Below are 21,071 nucleotides of genomic sequence, written 5' to 3' on the forward strand. Positions count from 1 at the left end.
TTGCTAGTTGTGAATCAGTGAAATCAGAAACTATAAGAAGTATGAAGTTGTAAAGAGGCACATACATTGACTTCATGGAGTTTCCTTCTTATTCTGTCCCTTTTTTTCTTGATTGGTTTGGCGCTTGAACTCAGGACCTGAGTGCTATTCCTGAGCTTTTTCCCTCAAGGCTAGCACTCTACTACTTTGAGCCACTGTGCTACTTCCGTTTTTTCTGGAGGTTAATTGGAGATAAGAGTCTCAGGAGGACTTTTCTGCCTAGGCTGACTTTGAATCATGATCCTCAGATTTCAGCCTCCTAGGATTATAGGTGTGAGCCACTGGTGTCAGGCTTTCTGTCCCATTATGTCTATGTCTTATTTCCTATTATGTTGCTCTTATTTTCAGATAATGTGAACAGTTCCTATTTGGCACCAATTGTTAATTTTTTTTTTGTGGCGGAAACAACAGTATTTGTAACTGCAATATACTAAATTGTATGTAAATTTTATTAAATAACTAAGTCCAAGTTTTGATATTTCTGTTAGTCTATGAACTCCAAATTGCTTAGCCCAGGTGACCTGTAACTATAATCCTAGCTACTTAGGAGGTTGAGATCTCAGGATCACAGTTTGAAGCTAGCCGGGATAATCACTAGAAAGCCAGAGGTGGAGCTGTGAAAGTGGTAGATTTGGGCCTTGAGTGACAAACTTACGGGCATACCCAGGTCCTGAGTTCAAGTACACAAGTACACAAGGATAAGTACACAAAAAAAGTTTTCTCAAGTATGGCAGTAATAATATATAGTTATTATAAAAGCATTTATGTACTATAAATGGGAATGGGGGGATTTTGAAGTTATATCAGTTATTGGTGGATTATCTCAGCTCCTCTGAAAGCTTTCCAATCTTTGTTTCCTATGTTATGGCCTTATGTATAGTCCCTAAGAATCAGCTTGTTGGGATTTAGGTATAGGAGTTTGGGGGAACTTGTTAATACCACCAGAAAAGAAACTTACACTTGCAAAGCACAAATACCAGTATAATTAGGGTTCTATAGACCAGCTATAGTATACAGCCAGCTATATCTACAGGTCCTATATTTGTGGACTCATCCAGTGGCAGATAACACTATTCCCCCAAATAATTGTATCTTTAGTATATATGTGAAGGTTTTTTTCTTGTTATTAGTCCCTGAGCAGTACAGATTTATAACAGCTAATTACATATCATTCACATCATATTAGGTATTATCAAGAGAATTTCAAGTTCATGAGAGAATGTGAGTAAGGTACTTGAACACCTGTGGGTTTTGATATCTGCGTGTGTATGTGTAGGGTGGGGAGGGTTCCCAAAACCAATCCTGGATAATGAAGAGTGACTGTATAGTAAGAAGATAAACTCTTTGTGTATACTGGATGGGAGGGAGGTTCTTAAATTGAAGAGTTTTAGGCTCAACTAGTGAGTTTGTTCCCTCCCTCCCTCCCTCCCTCCCTCCCTCCCTCCCTCCCTCCCTCCCTCCCTCCTTCCTTCCTTCCTTCCTTCCTTCCTTCCTTCCTTCTTTCCTTCCTTCCTTCTTCCTTCCCTTTTCTTTCTTTTTTTAAAATTAGAAGTACCAGTTCCATGGGGCTGGGAAAGTGGCTCAGTGGTAGAGTGCTTGCCTTGCATACATGAGGCCTGGGTTCAATTCCTCAGTAAGCAGAAAAAGCCAGAAGTGGCACTTTGGCTCAAGTGATAGAACGCTCGCCTTGAGCTGAAGAGCTGAGGGACAATGCCCAAGCCCAGAGTTCAAGCCCCACTACTGACAAAAAAAAAAGTACCAGTTCCATTCATGCTCTTTCAACTCCAAGACCTCTTTGGGCTAAATACATTTTCTTAAACCTCTTTAAATCTGTATAGAGCTCTAAGAATCAACAGTGTTAGAGTATTTGGGAGAAATCACTGTAAAGGGAGATTAGAGAAACCTCATACATTTTCTGTGCTGTCTAGCTAGCTCTTGGCTATCTTTTCTCCTTAAAACTTCCCTTTTTCTATTGGTAGGTTGAAGAAATCTGTGTAGATATAGACATAAGTTTCATGGCAAACCTAGGACCAGTAGAGAAAGTTTGAAATTAAGGGATATTTGCTTAATATAAGACTGGATGGGGGCTGAGAAGGTGGCTCAGTGGTAGAGCGCTTGCCTTGCATGCCTGAGGCTCTGGGTTCAATTCCTCAGCACCACATAAGCAGGAAAACAAAAAGTCGGAAGTGGTGCTATGACTCAAGTGGTAGCGTGCTAGCCTTGAGCTGAAGAGCTGAGGGACAGCGCCCAGGCCCAGAGTTCAGGCCCCACGACCAGACCCAAAAAAAAAAAAGACTCAGGAGGCGGAGATCTGAGGAAAGCAGGAAAGTCCATGAGATTCTTTTTTTTTTTTTTGGGTCCATTCGTGGGGCCTGAACTCTGGGCCTGGGCGCTGTCCCTCAGCTCTTCAGCTCAAGGCTAGCGCTCTACCACTTGAGCCACAGCGCCACTTCTGGCTTTTTTCTTTTTGCTTATGTGGTGCTGAGGAATCGAACCCAAGGCCTCATGCATGCAAGGCAAGCACTCTACCACTGAGCCACCTTCCCAGCCCAGTCCATGAGATTCTTACCTCCAACAAACTACTGCAAGTGGAGCTGTGGCTCAAGTGGTAGAGTGTTAGCCTCGAGCACAAAGAGGCTCAGGGATAGCACTCAGGCCCCAGGACTGGCAAAAAAGAATAATGAAAGAAGAAAAAAGACTGGATCTTTCTTAGTAATTAGTGTTATACTTCTTTTGTCTGTTATCTCATTTCCTTTTCTGTTTATTTGCTCTAGGTAATGACAAGGAAGTTCTGTAATAAGAATATCTTATATACTTTATATATTTTCCAGTTTTAAGTATTACAGTCATCATTCTGCACTGGCAGGAGATACTGATTATCAGGTTAAGCAGGTACTTATGACTTAGTAAGCAATGTGCTCTGAGTCATTAAACTAATACCCAGGGGAATAGATTGAAAGGAGAGTTTTTCATCTTAGGTGTAAAAAAAATTTAGAATTTTGATTTTGATTTATAAGTAATATTTGAATTTTACATTATATAATAAATAGCGTCCTGTCAGTTGCTGCAAAGGTCTATAAAATTTATCAGTTAGGACTTTGACCTTACTATAAGAAGGATTCTGAGCTAAAGATGATAAAAAAAAATTTCCGGGCTGGGAAGGTGGCTCAGTGGTAGAGCGCTTGCCTTGCATGCCTAAAGCCCTGGGTTCGATTCCTCAGCACCACATAAGCAAAAAATAAAAAAGCCGGAAGTGGCGCCGTGGCTCAAGTGGTAGAGTGCTAGCCTTGAGCTGAAGAGCTGAGGGACAGCGCCCGGGCCCAGAGTTCAGGCCCCAGGACAGGACCAAAAAAAAAAAAAAGAAAAATTTCCCCCAAATGAGTCTTGTCTCTTAGAGAAGTCACTACTATACATAACCCTTTGCCCATTTGACTTGATTTCCTTTAGGTAAAAATTTAATTCTGGTAAATCAATATGTATGCTCCCTTTTGGCAGCTGTGAAAAGTTTGTATTCCCTATGTGTACTTGCACAGTATTGACCTGTACCATACGGAGGGAAATGGAATTTGGAGGATGTCAAAGGATAGTATGCAAGCGGGGCGCCTGTGGCTCACGCCTGTAATCCTAGCTACTCAGGAGGCTGAGATGTGAGGATTGAGGTTCAAAGCTAGCCTGGGCAGGAAAGTCCATGAGACTCCTATCTCCAATAAACCATTCAGAAAACCGGACATGGTGCTGTAGCTTAAGTGGTAGAGTGCTCACCTTGAGCTGAAGAGCTGAGGGACAGGGCCCAGGCCCAGAGTTCAAGCCCCACAACTGACAAAAAAAAAAAAAGGATAGGGGGCTGGGAAGGTGGCTCAGTGGTAGAGCACTTTCTTTGCATGCCTGAAGCCCTGGGTTCGATTCTTCAGCACCACATAAGCAAAAAGAAAAAAAAAAGCCGGAAGTGGTGCTGTGGCTCAAATGGTAGAGCACTAGTCTTGAACTGAAGAGCTGAGGGACAGCGCCCAGGCCCAAATTTCAGGCCCCACAACTGGACCCCCCCCCCAAAAAAAAAAAAAAAGGATAGTATGCACTGATCATATAAAATAATATTTATCGAATTGAACTCCAAGAAATGGAAATGAGTTTTTTTTCTTTGTTGTTTTTATTTATTTTCCCTTTTTATCTTGTTTGCTTGTTTAAAGGGGAGCATAGGAGTGGAGGTACAGAGGGTGAACAAATGTAGTAGACATAAAAGACAGATAGGAATGTCTGTGAGACTCTAATCTACAATAAACTACCAGAAAACTGGAAGTGGTGCTGTGGCTCAAATGGTAAAGTACTAGCCTTGAGCTGAATTGCTGAGGGACAGTGCCCAGGCCCAGAGTTCAAGCCCCATAACTGGAAAAAAAAGAAAAAGAAAAAAAATCTCACAGACTTTCCTGCCTGGGCTGGCTTTGAATTGTAATCCTCAGATCTCAACCTCCTGAGTAACTAGAATTACAGATGCTACCAGCACTGAGCAGAAAATATTTTTTATTGCCATTTATTTTTACCAGTTGAGATTAAGCCCAGGTGCACATGATGAAAAAAGCGCTCTACTACTGAGCTATATTTCCAGCCCGTAGGTTTTTGGGACAAGGTCTTACTGGGTTATACAAGACTGCTGCTGGCCTTGAACTCAATGTGTAGAATAAAAATTCAAAAATTACCAAAGGTAATAGGATGAGAAGTAAGCCATCTCCTATTCCTAATTCCTGGCTAACCAGTGTCCCCCTATGAGACAGCCACTGTTGTGAGTATCTCATTCCAGGGAGCTCTGTGTAAGTAGGCATTTGCATATTATAATAAAGAATTTGGCTGGGCGCTGGTGGCTCACGCCCGTAATCCTAGCTACTCAGCAGGCTGAGATCTGAGGATCAAGGTTCAAAGCCAGCCCTGGCAGGAAATACCATGAGACTCCTATCTCCAATAAACCACCAGAAAACCGGAAGTGGTGCTGTAGCTCAAGTGGTAGAGCGCTAGCCTTGAGCTGAAGAGCTGAGGGACAACGCCCAGGCCCAGAGTTCAAGTCCCACGACCGACAAAAAAAAAAGAAAAAAAAGGAATTTGTAGTATAAGGAATAATAAATACTAGTAAATAAAAATCAGCTGGCCAATGAAGTGATACATCTTGTGTGTGTGTGTGTATGTGTATAAGTGATACATATCTTTAATCCCAGCTAGTTGGACCGCAAACGTAGGAAAATCTAGAATTTGAGGCCAGTCTAGGCAAAAAGGTAATGAGATCTTGTCTCAAAGAAAAAAACAAAACAAAATGAAAATAATAAGGGATAAATGCATAGTTCAAGTGGTGGAACACTTGCACAATATAGGTGAGGCTCAGTATAACTAAAATTAAAAAAAATAAAATGGCGAAGAATGGTAGCACAGATCTTTTAATCTCAGTACTCTGGAGGATGAGACATGAGGGTGGTGAGGTTTTTTTTTTTTTTTTTTGTCGGTCGTGGGGCTTGAACTCTGGGCCTGGGTGCTGTCCCTCAGCTCTTCAGCTCAAGGCTAGTGCTCTACCACTTGAGCTACAGCGCCACTTCCGGTTTTCTGGTGGTTTATTGGAGATAGGAGTCTCACGTCCTTTCCTGCCCAGGCTGGCTTTGAACCGCGATCCTCAGATCTCAGCCTCCAGAGTAGCTAGGATTACAGCGCCCAGCGGTGGTGAGTTTTGAAGCAAGCCTGTACCAGAAAAAAAAATTTTTCTGTACCAGAAAAAAAATACCTAATCATTAATAAGCCCATTGCTAGGCATAACCACTGAAAATAGTTTAACATTACAGTATGTATCCTTTTGAGATTTGAAAAAATGCATACATGTTTATAGATGTGTACTTTTGTACTTTTTCTGGCTTTGTTTTGTTTTGCTGGTACTGGGGCTTGAACTCAAAACCTTACACACTCTTTCTCACAGCTCCTTCTGTACCCACTTGAACCACACTTGCAGTTCCTCTTTGTACTTAATTTTTTTTTTTTTTTTGGTGCTGGGTAGCAAATCTAGGATTTATACTAGGCAAATGCAGTATCCTTCAACTATGTCCCCAGCGTTGGGCACAGTTGTTTTACTAAAAACAGATTCAGATGTTTCCTTTTAAGTCAAAGTCTTCACTATTGTTCCCAGTTATATTCTCCCACTAGTAATAACCATGGTTATTTTACGTATTCTCTGAGATTCTTTGTATTTATCCATAGAGGTATACTGCAGTGTTTTTCAGTTTTCATAATGAAAAACATGGTCATCCTGCCCGTATGACAGATGAAAAAACAACATCTTGCTATTTAAATGTAGTCTAACAATACTTCTTGGTTTGAACAACTTTTTTTTTGGCCTTGGCACTGTCCCTCAGCTCTTCAGCTCAAGGCTAGCGCGTTACCACTAGAGCCACAGCTCCACTTCCAGCTTTTTCTGCTTATGTGGTACTGAGGAATTGAACTCAGGGCCTCATGCATGTGAGGCAAGCACTCTACCACTGAGCCACCTTCCGAGCCCACAACTTTTTTTTTTTTTTTTTGGGTCCAGTTGTAGGGTCTGAACTCTGGGCCTGGGTGCTGTCCTTCAGCTCTTCAGCTCAAGGCTAGAGCTCTACCAACTTGAGCCACAGTGCCACTTCCGGCTTTTTTTCTTTTTTTGCTTATGTGGTGCTGAGGAATTGAACCCAGGGCCTCATGCATGCAAGGCAAGTGCTCTACCACTGAGCCACCTTCCCAGCCCCAGCCCACAACTTTTAAATGCTTTTTAAATACCAGTATTCTTCTGAGAATCAGCAAAATTCTAACTGACAATTGATAAACTAGTTTTCTTACTCCTTACATTTATAAATATTATTTCACCACATTTTAATATGGGTATTAACATTGAACAGATACAGCTAGGTGCCAGTGGTTCATGCCTTTAATCCTAGCTACTCAGAAGTCTGAAACCTGAAGATCATGATTCAAAGCCAGCTTTGGTAGGACAGTCTGTGAGACTGATCTCTAGCTGCCTCCAAAAGGCTGGAAGGGGAGCTGTGGCTTAAGTGATAGGGTGGTAACCTTGAGTACAAAAGCTCAAGTATGGTAGCCAGGCTCTGGAGTTCAACCCTAGGGACTGGTACAAAAAAAAGAGAGAGAGAGAGAAAGAGAACTATAGACTTAGAAGAAGTTGTAAAATAGTAGAGAAGACCCTTCTGTTTATCCCCCAACTTCTCCCAGTTTTTTGTCTTACATAAATGTACCTTTCTAAACCTGGGAGTGCTCAACTGATGAGGAAGCAGACTTCACTCTGATTTCAGTGGTTTTTTGTTTGGTTTGTTTTTTGCCAGTCCTGGGGCTTGAATTCAAGGCCTGGGCACTGTCCCTGAGCTTTTGCTCAAGGCTAGAACTCCAGCACTTGAGCCACAGCCCCACTTCTGGCATTTTCTGTTTATGTGGTACTAAGGAATTGAACCCAGGGCTTCATGCATGCTCGACAAGCATTCTACCTCTGAGCCACATTCCCAGTCCTGAGCAGTTTTTATGCATTATTTTTCATTTTCTACCTCTATAATTATACAATGTTCAAAAAATATTTTTTTTCTTTTTGCTTATATGGTGCTGAGGAATCGAACCCAGGGCCTCAGGCATGCAGGGCAAGCGCTCTACCACTGAGCCACCTTCCCAGCCTTCAAAAAATAATTTTAAGTTGGTCTTTAGTGATTCATACCTGTAATTCTAGGTACTTGGGAGGGGGATATTGTAAGGATTCCCATGTGAGGCTTGCCCTGACAAAAAGTTGATGAGACCCTGTCTCAACCAACAGCTAGATAGCTACTGTGGGAAGCATAAATAGGAGGATCAAGGCCCAGGCTGGCCCAAGCTGGCCCAGGCCAAAAAAAAGAGAAAGAAGAGAGATCCTTTCTCAAAAGAAACAAGGGCTGGAGCAAGAGCAAAGCCCTAAATTCAAAGCATTCTACCATAAAAGAAAAGAAAAAATTTAGGGCTGGGAAGGTGGCTCAGTGGTAGAGTGCTTGCCTTGCATGCATGAGGCCCTGGGTTCGATTCCCCAGCAACACATAAGCAAAAAGAAAAAAGCCGGAAGTGGCACTGTGGCTCAAGTGGTAGAGCGCTAGCCTTGAGCTGAAGAGCTGAGGGACAGCGCCCAGGCCCAGAGTTCAGGCCCCAACACCGGACCCAAAAAAAAAAAAAAGAAAAAATTTAGATTTACATAAAAGTTGCAATGAAAACACAGAAATCCTTATACAGCCCTTACCCCTCCCAGTTGTTAGAATGGCACATTCATAAAGTGCATTTGTTACAACTGGGGGACCACCATTGCTATATTACTATTAACTAAACTCCATGTTTCACTGGATATGGTTGTTTCCTCTTATGTTCTTTTTTAATTCTTAGGTTTTTCAGTTTTGTTTTTTTCTTTCTCAGTTGTAGGGCTTGAACTCAGGGCTTGATTCAAGGCTGCCGCTCTACTATTTTGAGTTTTCTCCATTTCCACTTTTCTGTTGTTTAGTTGGAGATAAGAGTTTCACAGACTTTGGCCTGGTTTTGAACTGTGATCCTCAGTTCTCAGCCTCCTGAGTAGCTAGGCTAATAGGCATGAGCTATCAGGGCCCAGCTCTCCTGGTTTTTGATAATCATGACTATTTGAAGAACACTGGTCACATATTTTGTAGATAGTCCCGTAATGTGGACTGGGCTAGGGTTTTCCCATGTAAAATTGCTTTGTCCCCTTTGTGAAAAAGTCATTTGAATTCCTCTAATAGGTTTTATAAAATACCATGCTCACTCCATCAATCTAATATGTCTGTTCTTTGCAGGGTGGAAAACCCCGTAAACACCGGAAGGATCGGCTACAAGATTTAATTGATATAGGCTTTGGCTATGATGAGACAGATCCATTTATTGATAACTCAGAAGCTGTGAGTAATGTCTTTAATATGGCAGCAAATTATTTTGGCTAGTAGAAGCAAAGGCAAAGTAACTTAAGTAGTTCAATGAATTTTTTTTTTTTTTTGGTCGGTCCTGGGGCTTGAACTCTGGGCCTGGGCGCTGTCCCTCAGCTCTTCAGCTCAAGGCGAGCACTCTACCACTTGAGCCACAGCACCACTTCCAGTTTTCTAGTGGTTTATTGGAGATAGGAGTGCCATGGTCTTTCTTGCCCAGGCTGGCTTTGAACCTCTGTCCTCAGATCTCAAGCCTCCCAAGTAGCTAGGATTACAGGCATGAGCCACCGGCGCCTGACAGTCAATGAATGTTTTTATGAGTGCCATTTTTTTTTTTTTTTGCCAGTCCTGGGGCTTTGATCTTGGCCCTGGGCACTGTCCCTGAGCTGCTTTTGCTCAAGGCTTACATTCTAACACTTAAGTCACAGCGCCACTTCTTGCTTTTTCCTATGTATGTGATACTAAGGAATGGAACCCAGAGATTTGTGCATGCAAGGCAAACACTCTACCACTAAGTCACATTCCCAGCCCTAAAGTTTGTTTTTAATTAGAGAATACTGCATGTAGATTTAAAATTTTGTGATGTTGGATTGGTTTATGATGGGTTGAAGTAAACTAGATCAGGTTTTGGCAGGGCTACCCAGTAAATATTTGAGACTGAAAGCCATGTGATGTCTTACAGTTAGTTACTGTCATCGTAACTGGAGAGCAGTCACAGACAATGCATGTGAATCAGTTAGAGTGAAACCTCATTTATGGGCCCTGACATTTAAATTTATGTTGTTTACATGTGCCACAGTATACTTACCATCTTCTAGTACTTTCCTAACAATTTAAATCATGTACAGTCTATTCCTTCCAGGCTGGATAAAATAAGTTGGTAGGCTGCATTCACCCTGTAGGTTGTGGTGTGCTAACACTATACTAGATCATGATTTATGATAGGCTGTGCTCCTTTTCACAGCCTATAAAAATCTCTTGAGATTCTTTAGTAATTGTTCATTTTCAGATATATGTAGTTAACCTGAATTTCATTACCACTCCTACTTCAAATGAAAATAAAAACCTTTTAAAAGAGAAAGGTTCTAGCCAAATGCCAAATAACAGCTTATTAAATTAATGTTTCTTAATGCCTTGGAGGTAGAGATCTTCCTTTACCAAAAAGCTTGTCACTCAGCAGATATGGGCAGAAAATGCTCAATAGAGAAGTCCTAGATTAGAGTCCCACATTGGCTTTTAATTTATGAAGTGATCAGAAATGAATCTTTTTTTTTTTTTTGGGTCCGGTCATGGGGCCTGAACTCTGGGCCTGGGCACTGTTCCTCAGCTCTTCAGCTCAAGGCGAGTGCTCTACCACATGAGCCACAGCACCACTTCTGGCCTTTTTTTTCTTCTGCTTATGTGGTGCTGAGGAATCGAACCCAGGGCTTCATGTATGCAAGGCAAGCGCTCTACCACTGAGCCACCTTCCCAGCCCCAGAAATGAATCTTTTAAAGTCACCTTGTTTTAAGGTGTAAATATAAACATGTTGAGAAATATACACAAGTATAAAGTAATACTATGTGTAGATTTAAAAAAATTTGTATGTATGTGTGTATGTTTGCGTATTTGTGCCAAGCACGCCTCCACTTCCAGCGTTTTGGTGGTTAATTGGAGATAAGAGTGTCATGGATTTTCCTGCCTGGGCTTGGCTTTGAACTGCATTCCTCAGAGCTCAGCTTCCTGAGTAGTTAGGATTATAGGCATGAACCACTGGTGCCTGTCTTATGAGTTCAGTTTTTTAAGATTTCACACACAGGTGAAAATCATGGTATTTGTCTTTGCTTGTGTGGTTTCTTCTATTTAGTAAGTTACAGCTGTATACATATTATTGTAAGTGATAGTTTTATAAGGCCAAATAGTATTCCGTTGAATAGATACATCACATTTATAAAAATTGATTGGTGTTCTGATGTACATTTAAGTTGTTTTCAATATGTTGCCTATTTTGACTAGTGCTTCTCTTTGGTGTGTACTGAGGAGTAGGATTTGTTGTCTGATTTGTAGCTTTGTGGTTTATATTCAATGTTTCTATGATGAGTGAACTTCTCTGACATATTTATAGAATTATAGACGTAGAATGTATCTGACTCTTCTTTTAAATCTAGTATGATGAATTAGTTCCTGCTTCTCTAACAACAAAATATGGAGGCTTTTATATCAATACTGGCACTCTGCAGTTTCGCCAAGCTTCAGATACTGAAGAAGAAGATACTACAGACAACCAAAAGCACAAGCCACCCAAGGTGAGTTTATTCAACATTATAGTAATAAGGATAACAGTGAATTAGTAGGTTGTACTTTTTGTTGTTTTGTTGGGTTTTTGCAGTGTTTGGGATGGAGTCCTGGACCTCATGCATGGTAGCAAGAGCTCTACCATTACTACTACCTCCACCCCAGCATGTACTTTTTGAATGTCATTTGTGCCATACCTGTGAATGAAAGGAAGAGTAAAACACTAACCTTAGTTAATGAATCTTAATTTTATGCTTAAATTAAACATGTAGACATGGAAAAATTACTGTTTATATCATACTTAAAATATATTTTCTTTTGGGGCTAGGAATGTGGCTTAGTGGTAGAGTGCTGGCCTAGCATGCATGAAGCCTTGGGTTTGATGCCTTAGTACCACATAAACAGAAAAAGCCAGAAGTGGCTCTGTGGCTCAAGTGGTAGAGCACTAGCTTTGAGCCAGAGAAACTCAGGGAAAGTGCCCAGGCCCTGAGTTCAAGCCCCAGGACTGGCCAAAAAAGAAAAAAAAAAAGAAAAATATATTTTCTTTTATTATTTTTCTCTACAGATAAGGTTTGATAATTTATTATTTCTTGGATATGTTTAAGTTTCTAGATAAGTAAGATGGTGTAATATATGTATTGAAAATTGTTCTCTGCTACCCCTCAAAAAAAGAATTGTCCCTGGCTTTTAGAAAAAACAAACAAAAAAAGATTTGGTATGAAGATGAGTTTTAATACTAAATACCTTTTGTGCTATTTAATCTGGAACATAATTTTTAGAATTAATACACTGCTTGGGGGAAATTAATGGTGTCTGTATTTTCTGACATGAGATCCAAAGACTTAATTGTACCAGAATTACCACAGTCCTTGTTAAATGTGCAAATTCTAATTTCTGTAAATAGTTAACCAGTTGAGTAGTAACCAGTTAATTTGTCTGTATATCTCATTTTTATTTTTCTATGAATGCTGTTGATCATATTGTTGTAAGAGTTCTCAGTACTTGTTTTGATTCACAGAACAGGCCTGCCACATTTGTGAATCATTTATGTTTGTTTTGTTTTTGATCTGCTTTGTTTTGATTTAAGTTGCCCAATCAGTCAGAAAAGAACCCAGAGAACTGAATCAAAACCATAAGGTGAGAGTGCTCCTGGCCCCTGAGCACCTGCACCTTTCTCAAGTGTCTCCTGGACATTTAGACTTGAAAAAAAAAAATCACTTCTCTGGATTTCAGCTTGCTAGTGTTAAAGAGAAAAGCATTGGTACTGAGATGAAATATGTATTCTTTTATCAATATTCAGGTTCCCAAAATAAAAGAGGATGATATTGAGACAAAGAAGCGGAAGCGGAAAGAGGAAGGAGAAAAGGAGAAGAAGCCAAGGAAAAAAGTACCCAAACAAATGGGGTATGTTAACCTAATATGGGCACTCGGGTCACATTATGACTATTTCCCCTTGTAGAAATGTAATTTATCATTAATTAATTTAGCTTGGCTGGGTCTAATTTATTTATTTATTTATTTTTGTTTGTTTTGTTTTTGGGTCCGGTCGTGGGGCCTGAACTCTGGGCCTGGGCACTGTCCCTCAGCTTTTCAGCTCAAGGCTAGTGCTCTACCACTTGAGCCACAGCACCACTTCCGGCTTTTTTCTTTTTTGTTTATGTGGTGCTGAGGAATCGAACCCAGGGCCTTAGGCATGCAAGGCAAGCACTCTACCACTGAGCCAACTTCCCAGCCCCCTTGGCTGGGTCTAATTTAATATACTGACTAGTATAAATAATCTTTTAACTTATATTTTAGCGATAAGTTGCTATTTATTAATAAGCAGAAGGCTTTGTCATTTTGGATACTGCAATATTTTTAGATTCAATTTACAGATTAGTTCATTAAAATTTTTGCTCATTATAATTTTTCCAACAAGAACCATTTGAAACCGGGCACTGGTGGCTCATGTCTGTAGTCGTAGCTACTCAGGAGCCTGAGATCTGAGGAAGTTGAAAGCCAGCCTGGGCAGGAAAGTCCATGAGACTCTTATCTCCAGTAAACTACTCAAAAAAAGCTGGAGTGGCACTGTAGCTCAAGTGGTAGAGCACTATCCTGGAGCAAAAATAAGTTCAGGGACAGCACCTAGGCCCAGAGTTCAAGCCCTAGGACTGGCAAAAAATAAAAATTTAAAAAAAGGGGCTGGGAAGGTGGCTCAGTGGTAGAGCGCTTGCCTTGCATGCATGAGGCCCTGGGATCGATTCCTCAGCAGCACATAAGCAAAAAGAAAAAAAAAGCCGGAAGTGGCGCTGTGACTCAAGTGGTAGAGCGCTAGCCTCCAGCTGAAGAGCTGAGGGACAGTGCCCAGGCCCAGAGTTCAGGCCCCACGACCGGACCCAAAAACAAACAAACAAACAAAAAACCATTTGAAAAAGATGGTATAAACATCCAACAAAGAATTTAATCTTCTAGCCCTAAAAATAATTTTAGATGCTCAGATTGAGAATTAGCAGTAGTGTTTGTGAAAAACATTTGTGGTTGCTTTAATATAATAAATATCCTTGGCTGGGGGTGTGCTTAGTGAAAGAACACTGCTTAGCATGTGAGTCCCGAGAGTTATTTTTGATGTTTGTGACTTAGGAAGCATAGTGATGCTAAAAATCAAATCAAAATTGTCAAAAGCCTTGAGTCAAAAGAATAAGATATTTGTAAGATGCTGTGGGGAATTGCTACTTGCCTCTACTTTGCCTTTTTCATAGAACCAATGGAAAAACTCTTCGGAGAGGCTAGCTTTCCTTCCCTCCTTAACCAGGAAGTACCCAAAAGGTTGATTTAGATAGAATATTTCCCTTCCTAAACATGGGATTATACTTGTAATTATGACCAGAAGTCAGTAAGAAATTCTTGAGAAAGCCAGGAATGATGGCACATACCTGTAATCCTAGCACATTCAGCATTAAAAATTTCCCAGGTGCACTGTTTTAAGTTTAGAATATATAACAATACTCAAATATGAGCTGTGTTCAAGGTAATAATCCTGTAGGCTCTGTAGTATATGTAGAAACATTTAAGCTACAATACTTAGAGTTGAGAATGATAGTAAATGGAGAACTTTCCCCCTAGTTTAGATGGAGAGAAGGTTATTGAGAATAACAGCTTTTCTGAATGATGTTCAGATAGATGGTAGTATCAATTAGAGTAGCAGCATCTAGGAGATGATAACATAAAGCTGTAAAAGACATGGTCACAAATTGGGACATTGGATTTAGTATTTCTTCAGTGTTCTGTAGCTTAAGCCACTTGTGCACCCAGTTTGAAGGTGGACAATAGTAAATGTCTGGTTGTAAGTAACTCTTATTTTCAACAAGAAATACATTCCTTTACTGGTGAATTATTTTTTCATATTTCTTTTTTTGGTGGTAATGGGTTTAAACTCAAAACCTTGTGTGCTGGGCAGGCAATAAAATAAAGGCAATAAAATAAAGATTACTGCTGGGCTAGGAAATAAGGACATTTTTTTTTTTTTTTTTTTTGGGGTCCGGTCGTGGGGCCTGAAATCTGGGCCTGGGCACTGTCCCTCAGCTCTTCCGGCCTTTTTCTTTTTGCTTATGTGGTGCTGAGGAATCGAACCCAGGGCCTCAGGCATGCAAGACAAGAGCCACCTTCCCAGCTCCGAAATATGGACATTCTACAATTAGTGTATTAAACTTTTAATGCATTTTAGTAAATAAGCAACATTCAGTTTTATTTCTTCCCATTGGCTTTATTCCTTTCTTTTTCTTCACTGTGATAGCCATTTATGTATCTGCTTTAATAGATGACAATCCAAGTGATGATAAACACACACACACACACACACACACACACAGACACACACACACACACACACACACATACACACACACACACACACACACACACACACACACACACACACAGAGTACAACTTAATAAATTTAGAAGAAAATTGCTCTATCACTTTTCAAATGTCTATGTTAGTTCCATATCTACTTTCTTCCATGGAGCTTTGACTTTTAGTCTCACATAGCCTAACTGATAACTTTTTTTCTTTACAGAGTTGTGGCTCTAAATTCACACAAGGCTGAAAAAAAGAAGAAACGTTATAAAGATTCACTTTCTTTAGCTGCCATGATACGAAAATTTCAAAAAGAGAAGGATGAATTAAAGGAGTCTAATCCAAAAGTCCCAGTGACCTTATCAACCTCCTCTCTGACCAAGTCCCCGTGTGCTGCCACAGCATTGGGAAATGATGTCCCGGACTTAAATCTGAGCAGCACTGATCCAGACCTCCCCATTTTTGTTAGCACAAATGAACATGAACTGTTTCAGGAAGCCGAAAATGCCCTAGAGATACTAGATGACTTCGACTTTGACAGATTCCTGGATGCTGCTTCTGATGAGAGTCCTCTCTCTGAGTCGGGGGGAGAAAATGGAACCACCATCCAGCCAACCTTTGCCTCTCAGGTTATGCCTAAGGTGATACCTACACTCCCAGAGGGTCTGCCTGTACTTCTTGAAAAACGCATTGAGGACCTCCGTGTAGTAAGTGTAATGAATGACTCTTTTAGTTTTTATTTGCTGCATAAATGTACTAATGCTTCATTTTTTTAAATGATGAAATGACCCATAATTGCCGTATCCTTTATTTTCCATATTCTCTTTCAAACAGTGTCTATATACATAGACCTTTTGCTTACATTGAAATAATAATTACAGCATATATGTAATTTTTTTGTTTTTTTTTTTCATTGTTGGTAATGAAATATGTATTAGGGAAATGCTCTACTAGCAAAGCTGAATCCTAACCCTCTATAGATTCTTTTATTATTTCAGTTTACTTATAATTTTTTTTGTATGTTTTATACAATTTTCATTAGCTACATAGTCATATAAAGAAAACAGCGAGCCAGGCGCTGGTGGCTCACACTTGTAATCCTAGCTACTCAGGAGGCTGAGATCTGAGAATCGCAGTTCAAAGCCAGCCTGGGCAGGAAAGTCCATGAAACTCTTAGCTCCAATAAACAGCCAGAACACCAGAAGTGGTGCTGTGGCTCAAGTGGTAGAGCACTACCCTTGAGCTGAAGAGCTGAGGGACAGCGCTCAGGCCCAGAATTCAAGCCCCATGACCGACGAAAAAGAAAAGAAAACAGCATTGAAAGAAGCAAGTTAGGAACACTGAAAAGGTACCTGAGCGCATTCCTAACTTTGGTGATATCTAGTTAATTAGCTTTTTAATCTATTATTTTTTCAGTGATACTGATGATTAAGCCAGGGTCTGATGAGTGCTAGTTAGCAGTCTACTACACAATTATATACCCAGCCCTTAGTCATATCATAATCTATTTTTCCAACAGCTGTAGTAGATGTGAATTATAGTCTTACTAGGACAAATGTAGGAGCTGAGCCTATCAAGTATCACAATAGATTCCTCTCCAGGTCAATTTGGATTAATAATATTCCTTTAACTAGTTGTAAGTCTAGTTAATATCTTATATCCTTTTTGGTGATATTTTGTTTTAAGATGTGCTAGTTCTAGCTTAAAATGCTTTTTGAGTACTTGAACATGTTTATCTGAACCCATGCCATATTTCAGGTGTTTTGGAATATTTTTCCTCTTGATACATAAGTAATACAAGCTGGGTGTGATGGTATGTACCTATAATCCCAGCACTCAGCAGGTTGAGGCCAAAGAGGGGATTGAGGCTAGCTTGGGCTATAGCAAGATCCTCTCTCCAAAACAAAACAATAAAAACAATACAGAATATTCATACTTAGGGAAAGACTTGTTGTTATCTGACATTCTTGTTCCTTATGAGAGGTACTTACTATCATACTGCTATTTTTCATATTGCTTTTTTTTTTTTTTTTTGGTTGGTCACAAGGCTTGAACTCGGGGCCTGAGTACTGTCCCTGAGCTTCTTTTGCACAAGGCTAGCACTCTACCACTTTGAGCCACATTGCCACTTCCTGTTTTCTGGTGGTTAATTGGAGATAAGAATCTCACAGACTTTCCTGGCTTTGAACTGTAATCATCAGATCTCTCAGCCTCCTGAGTAGTTAGTTAGGAGCTTAGGTGTGACCCATCATTGCTATTTTTCTATGAATTTACAAATATTACTAAAAATGATTGTTGTATAAGGCTACAATGTATGAGTTGTAATGTATGTGGTTGTAATACATGACTATAGTATATTTTGCCTTTTTCTCCTAGAATTTTTGCTATTTAAATTGCTAGAATTTTGCTATTTAAATAATCTGTTGCATTTATTTAACTCTTTAAAAAAACTATTCTCTTTAGGTAATTGTATAGAGAAGATGCCATATAACAAAGCAGTTTATCGCCCCTTTCAACATTCTCACCCCAACTTTGACCCACCCTTTATTTTTCTTAATTTTGAGGTATATACAATGAATTCTTTTTTGGGGGGGGGAGGGGGTACAGTCGTGGGGCCTGAACTCTGGGCCTGGGCGCTGTCCCTCAGCTCTTCAGCTCAAGGCTAGCGCTCTACCACTTGAGCCACAGCACCACTTCCGGCTTTTTCCTTTTTGCTTATGTGGTGCTGAGGAATTGAACCCAGGGCCTCATGCATGCAAGGCAAGCGCTCTACCACTGAGCCACCTTCCCAGCCCCTACAATGAATTCTTGACTACATTGTTCCCTCTTTTCCCCCTTCATTCCTCTACCCTCTTCCCTTAGCCCTGCCCCCTATCCCCTTTTCACGTATTTCTGGTGTTGATTTTTTTTTTTTGTCGGTCGTGTGGCTTGAACTCTGGGCCTAGGCGCTGTTCTTCAGCTCTTCAGCTCAAGGCGAGCACTCTACCACTTGAGCTACAGCGCCACTTCCGGTTTTCTGGTGGTTTATTGGAGATAAGAGTCTCACGGTCTCTCCTGCCCAGGCTGGCTTTGAACCGCGATCCTCAGATCTCAGCCTCCTGAGTAGCTAGGATTACAGGCGTGAGCCACCAGCGCCCGGCTTCTGGTGTTGATTTTGTTGGGCTTTGATCTATTCTTTTAGTCTGAAAGATTATACTGTTTGAGCTCTCAATAGTGTCTGTTATACTTCAGTTAATTCATTTGTAACCACCTGCATATAGCCCAACAAGTTTAGTTACAGACATTGGTACTTTTTTTTTTGTCGGTCATGGGGCTTGAACTCTGGGCCTGGGTGCTGTCCCTCAGCTCTTCAGCTCAAGGTAAGCACTCTACCACTTGAGCCACAGCACCACTTCCAGTTTTCTGGTGGTTTATTGGAGATAAGAGTCTCATGAACTTTCCTGCTTGGGATGTCTTTGAACCATGATCCTCAGATCTCAGCCTCCTGCGTAGCTAGGATTATAGGCTTGAGCCACAGGCACATATTGTATTTTTTCAGAGTTAGAAATCATTTTTAATTCCAGTCTTGTTCTCTTACTTGTTTGTACATTCTGTCTACCACAAATGAAGAAAACCATGCAAACTATTTTTCTGGGTCTGACTTTCATTTAATTTTTTTCCAAGTTTTTGCTTTTTCTTATGAATGGTCCTAATTAATGAGTAGAATGCTCTTGTGTATAGATACCACATTTTCTTGACCTATTCACCCATTGAGGGGCATCTGAGCTAATTCCATTATATTAGTTATGGTGAATAGTGCTGCAGTGAACATGGTTGTGCTGATGGTCTTTTAACTCTCTAAATTTTAAATATCTTGAGTAGGGAACAAGAGATTTATATAATTTTTCCAACTACTGGCTCTTAGAGTTTATCAATTTTTCTGTTGTTTTTTAGCATTTATTTTAACGTTATGACTTAAAAATTATTCTGTATTTATAATTACTTTAACCTACTTCATCAGTTTAGGACTTAAAACAAACTTTTTTTTTGTTTTGGTCCGGTAGTGGGGCTTGAACTCTGGGCCTGGTCACTGTCCCTCAGCTCTTCAGCTCAAGGCTAGCACTCTACCCCTGAGCCACAGCACCACTTCTGGCTTTTTTCTTTTTGCTTATGTGGTGCTGAGGAATCGAACCCAGGGCCTCATGCATGCAAGGCAAGTGCTCTACCACTGAGCCACTTTCCCAGCCCAATTTTTTTTTTTTAGTAAGTTTTTTATTGTGAGACTACTGTACAGAGGGGTTACAGTTACATGAGCAAGGTAACAAGTACATTTCTTATCAAGCATTGTTGCCTCCTCCTTTGTTTTTCCCCTACCATCCCTTCCCTCCTACTTCCCACCCCCCTACCTCCGCCTAAATTGTAAAGTTCATTTTTCAACATAGTGTCTTGTTACAAGTGACCCATTGTTACAATGGGTCAACTTGTAGCAATTTTTTTTTTTAATTTGACAGTTCTAGGCCTTGAACCCAGGGCCTTGCATTTGCTTGTCTTGCTTGCTAGTTTAGTGCTCTACCAACTTAAGTCATGCGTCCAGCTGATTCATAACATCGTTGATCACTATCTTCATTGTGATGATTCTCAGTTAAGAATCACCCTCTTGCAGGGCTGGGAAGTTGGCTCAGTGGTAGAGCGCTTGCCTTGCATGCCTGAGGCCCTGGGTTCGATTCCTCAGCACCACATAAGCAAAAAGAAAAAAGCCGGAAGTGGCGCTGTGGCTCAAGTGGTAGAGCGCTAGCCTTGAGCTGAAGAGCTGAGGAACAGCGCCCAGGCCCAGAGTTCAGGCCCCATGACCGGACCCCTTCCCCTCCCCCCCAAAAAAAAATCACCTTCTTTTGTCCTATTAATGCTTTTCACTTTGAGCTTCTTTTTTTTTTTTTTTCTTTAAGCTACTTTAGCAGTTCAAGATTTAGAAGAAGTATGTTAAGTCATTGTAAGCTGGGAATGTGGCTTAGTGGTAGAGTGCTTGCCTAGCATACATGAAGCTCTGCGTTTGATTCCTCAGTACCACATACACAGAAAAAAACAGAAGTGACACTTTTGCTCGCAAAAAGAAGCTCTGGGACCGTGCCCACACCTGAGTTCAAGCCTCAGGACTGGAGGGAAAAATGTCTCATTGCCATTTCTTTCATTGTAATGAGTTTACCTTAATTTTTGCTGTTTTTGTTTGTTTATTTGTTTGGTTTTGGTCTGGTCGTGGAATCTGAACTCTGGGCCTGGGCGCTGTCCCTCAGCTCTTCAGCTCAAGGCTAGCGCTCTACCACTTGAGCCACAGCGCCACTTCTGGCTTTTTTTCTTTTTGCTTTATGTGGTGCTGAGGAATCGAACCCAGTGCCTCAGGCATGCAAGGCAAGTGCTCTACCACTGAGCCACCTTCCCAACCCCTGCTGTTTTTGTTTGTATGCTTTTAGATTCATGTAAAATTTTTTTATGCCAGTACTGGGATTTGACCTCAGGGTCTGGACCCTAATTCTGGGCTTTTGTGTTCAAAGCTAGCACTCTGCCATTTCACTTAAGCCACAGCTCTAATTCCAGCTCTTTGTTAGTTAAATGGAGATAAGATTCTTCAGGGCTTTCTTGCCAGACTGACTTCCAACTATAATCCTCATATATCAGCTTCCTGAGTGGATAGGATTACAGGCCAGCTACCTGTGCCCACATTCACATAAATTTTAAGTAGCTGAGCCAGTTCCAAATCAGGATTTAAAGCCAGGACCGTGGTGCTTCATAGCTTCTATATGACTTACTGAGGTATATACTTTTTTTTTTTTTTTTGGGGTCCGGTCGTGGGGCCTGAACTCTGGGCCTGGGTGCTGTCCCTCAGCTCTTCAGCTCAAGGCTAGCACTCTACCACTTGAACCACAGCGCCACTTCCGGCTTTTTTCTTTTTGATTATGTGGTGCTGAGGAATCGAACCCAGGGCCTCATGCATGCAAGG

The 21,071-nt window shown here is 40.8% G+C and overlaps 1 protein-coding gene across 2 annotated transcripts in view; it reads left to right on the forward strand.

The window, feature by feature from the left end:
* The window catches only part of Ubn2 (ubinuclein 2), a 73,163-nt gene that overhangs the window by 13,138 nt on the left and 38,954 nt on the right, over positions 1-21,071 (forward strand). Inside the window, exons 3-6 of one of the 2 annotated variants that reach the window (XM_042677045.1) lie at positions 8,862-8,963; positions 11,136-11,273; positions 12,563-12,666; positions 15,318-15,804. In XM_042677045.1, the coding sequence (XP_042532979.1) occupies positions 8,862-8,963; positions 11,136-11,273; positions 12,563-12,666; positions 15,318-15,804 (831 nt within the window). Of the gene's footprint in view, positions 1-8,861; positions 8,964-11,135; positions 11,274-12,562; positions 12,667-15,317; positions 15,811-21,071 lie in introns of both variants that reach the window. The other variant, XM_042677046.1, reaches the window with a different exon arrangement.

The sequence above is a fragment of the Dipodomys spectabilis genome, unplaced genomic scaffold (assembly GCF_019054845.1).
Source record: "Dipodomys spectabilis isolate Male_0828 unplaced genomic scaffold, ASM1905484v1 ptg000034l, whole genome shotgun sequence".
NCBI lineage: Eukaryota > Metazoa > Chordata > Mammalia > Rodentia > Heteromyidae > Dipodomys > Dipodomys spectabilis.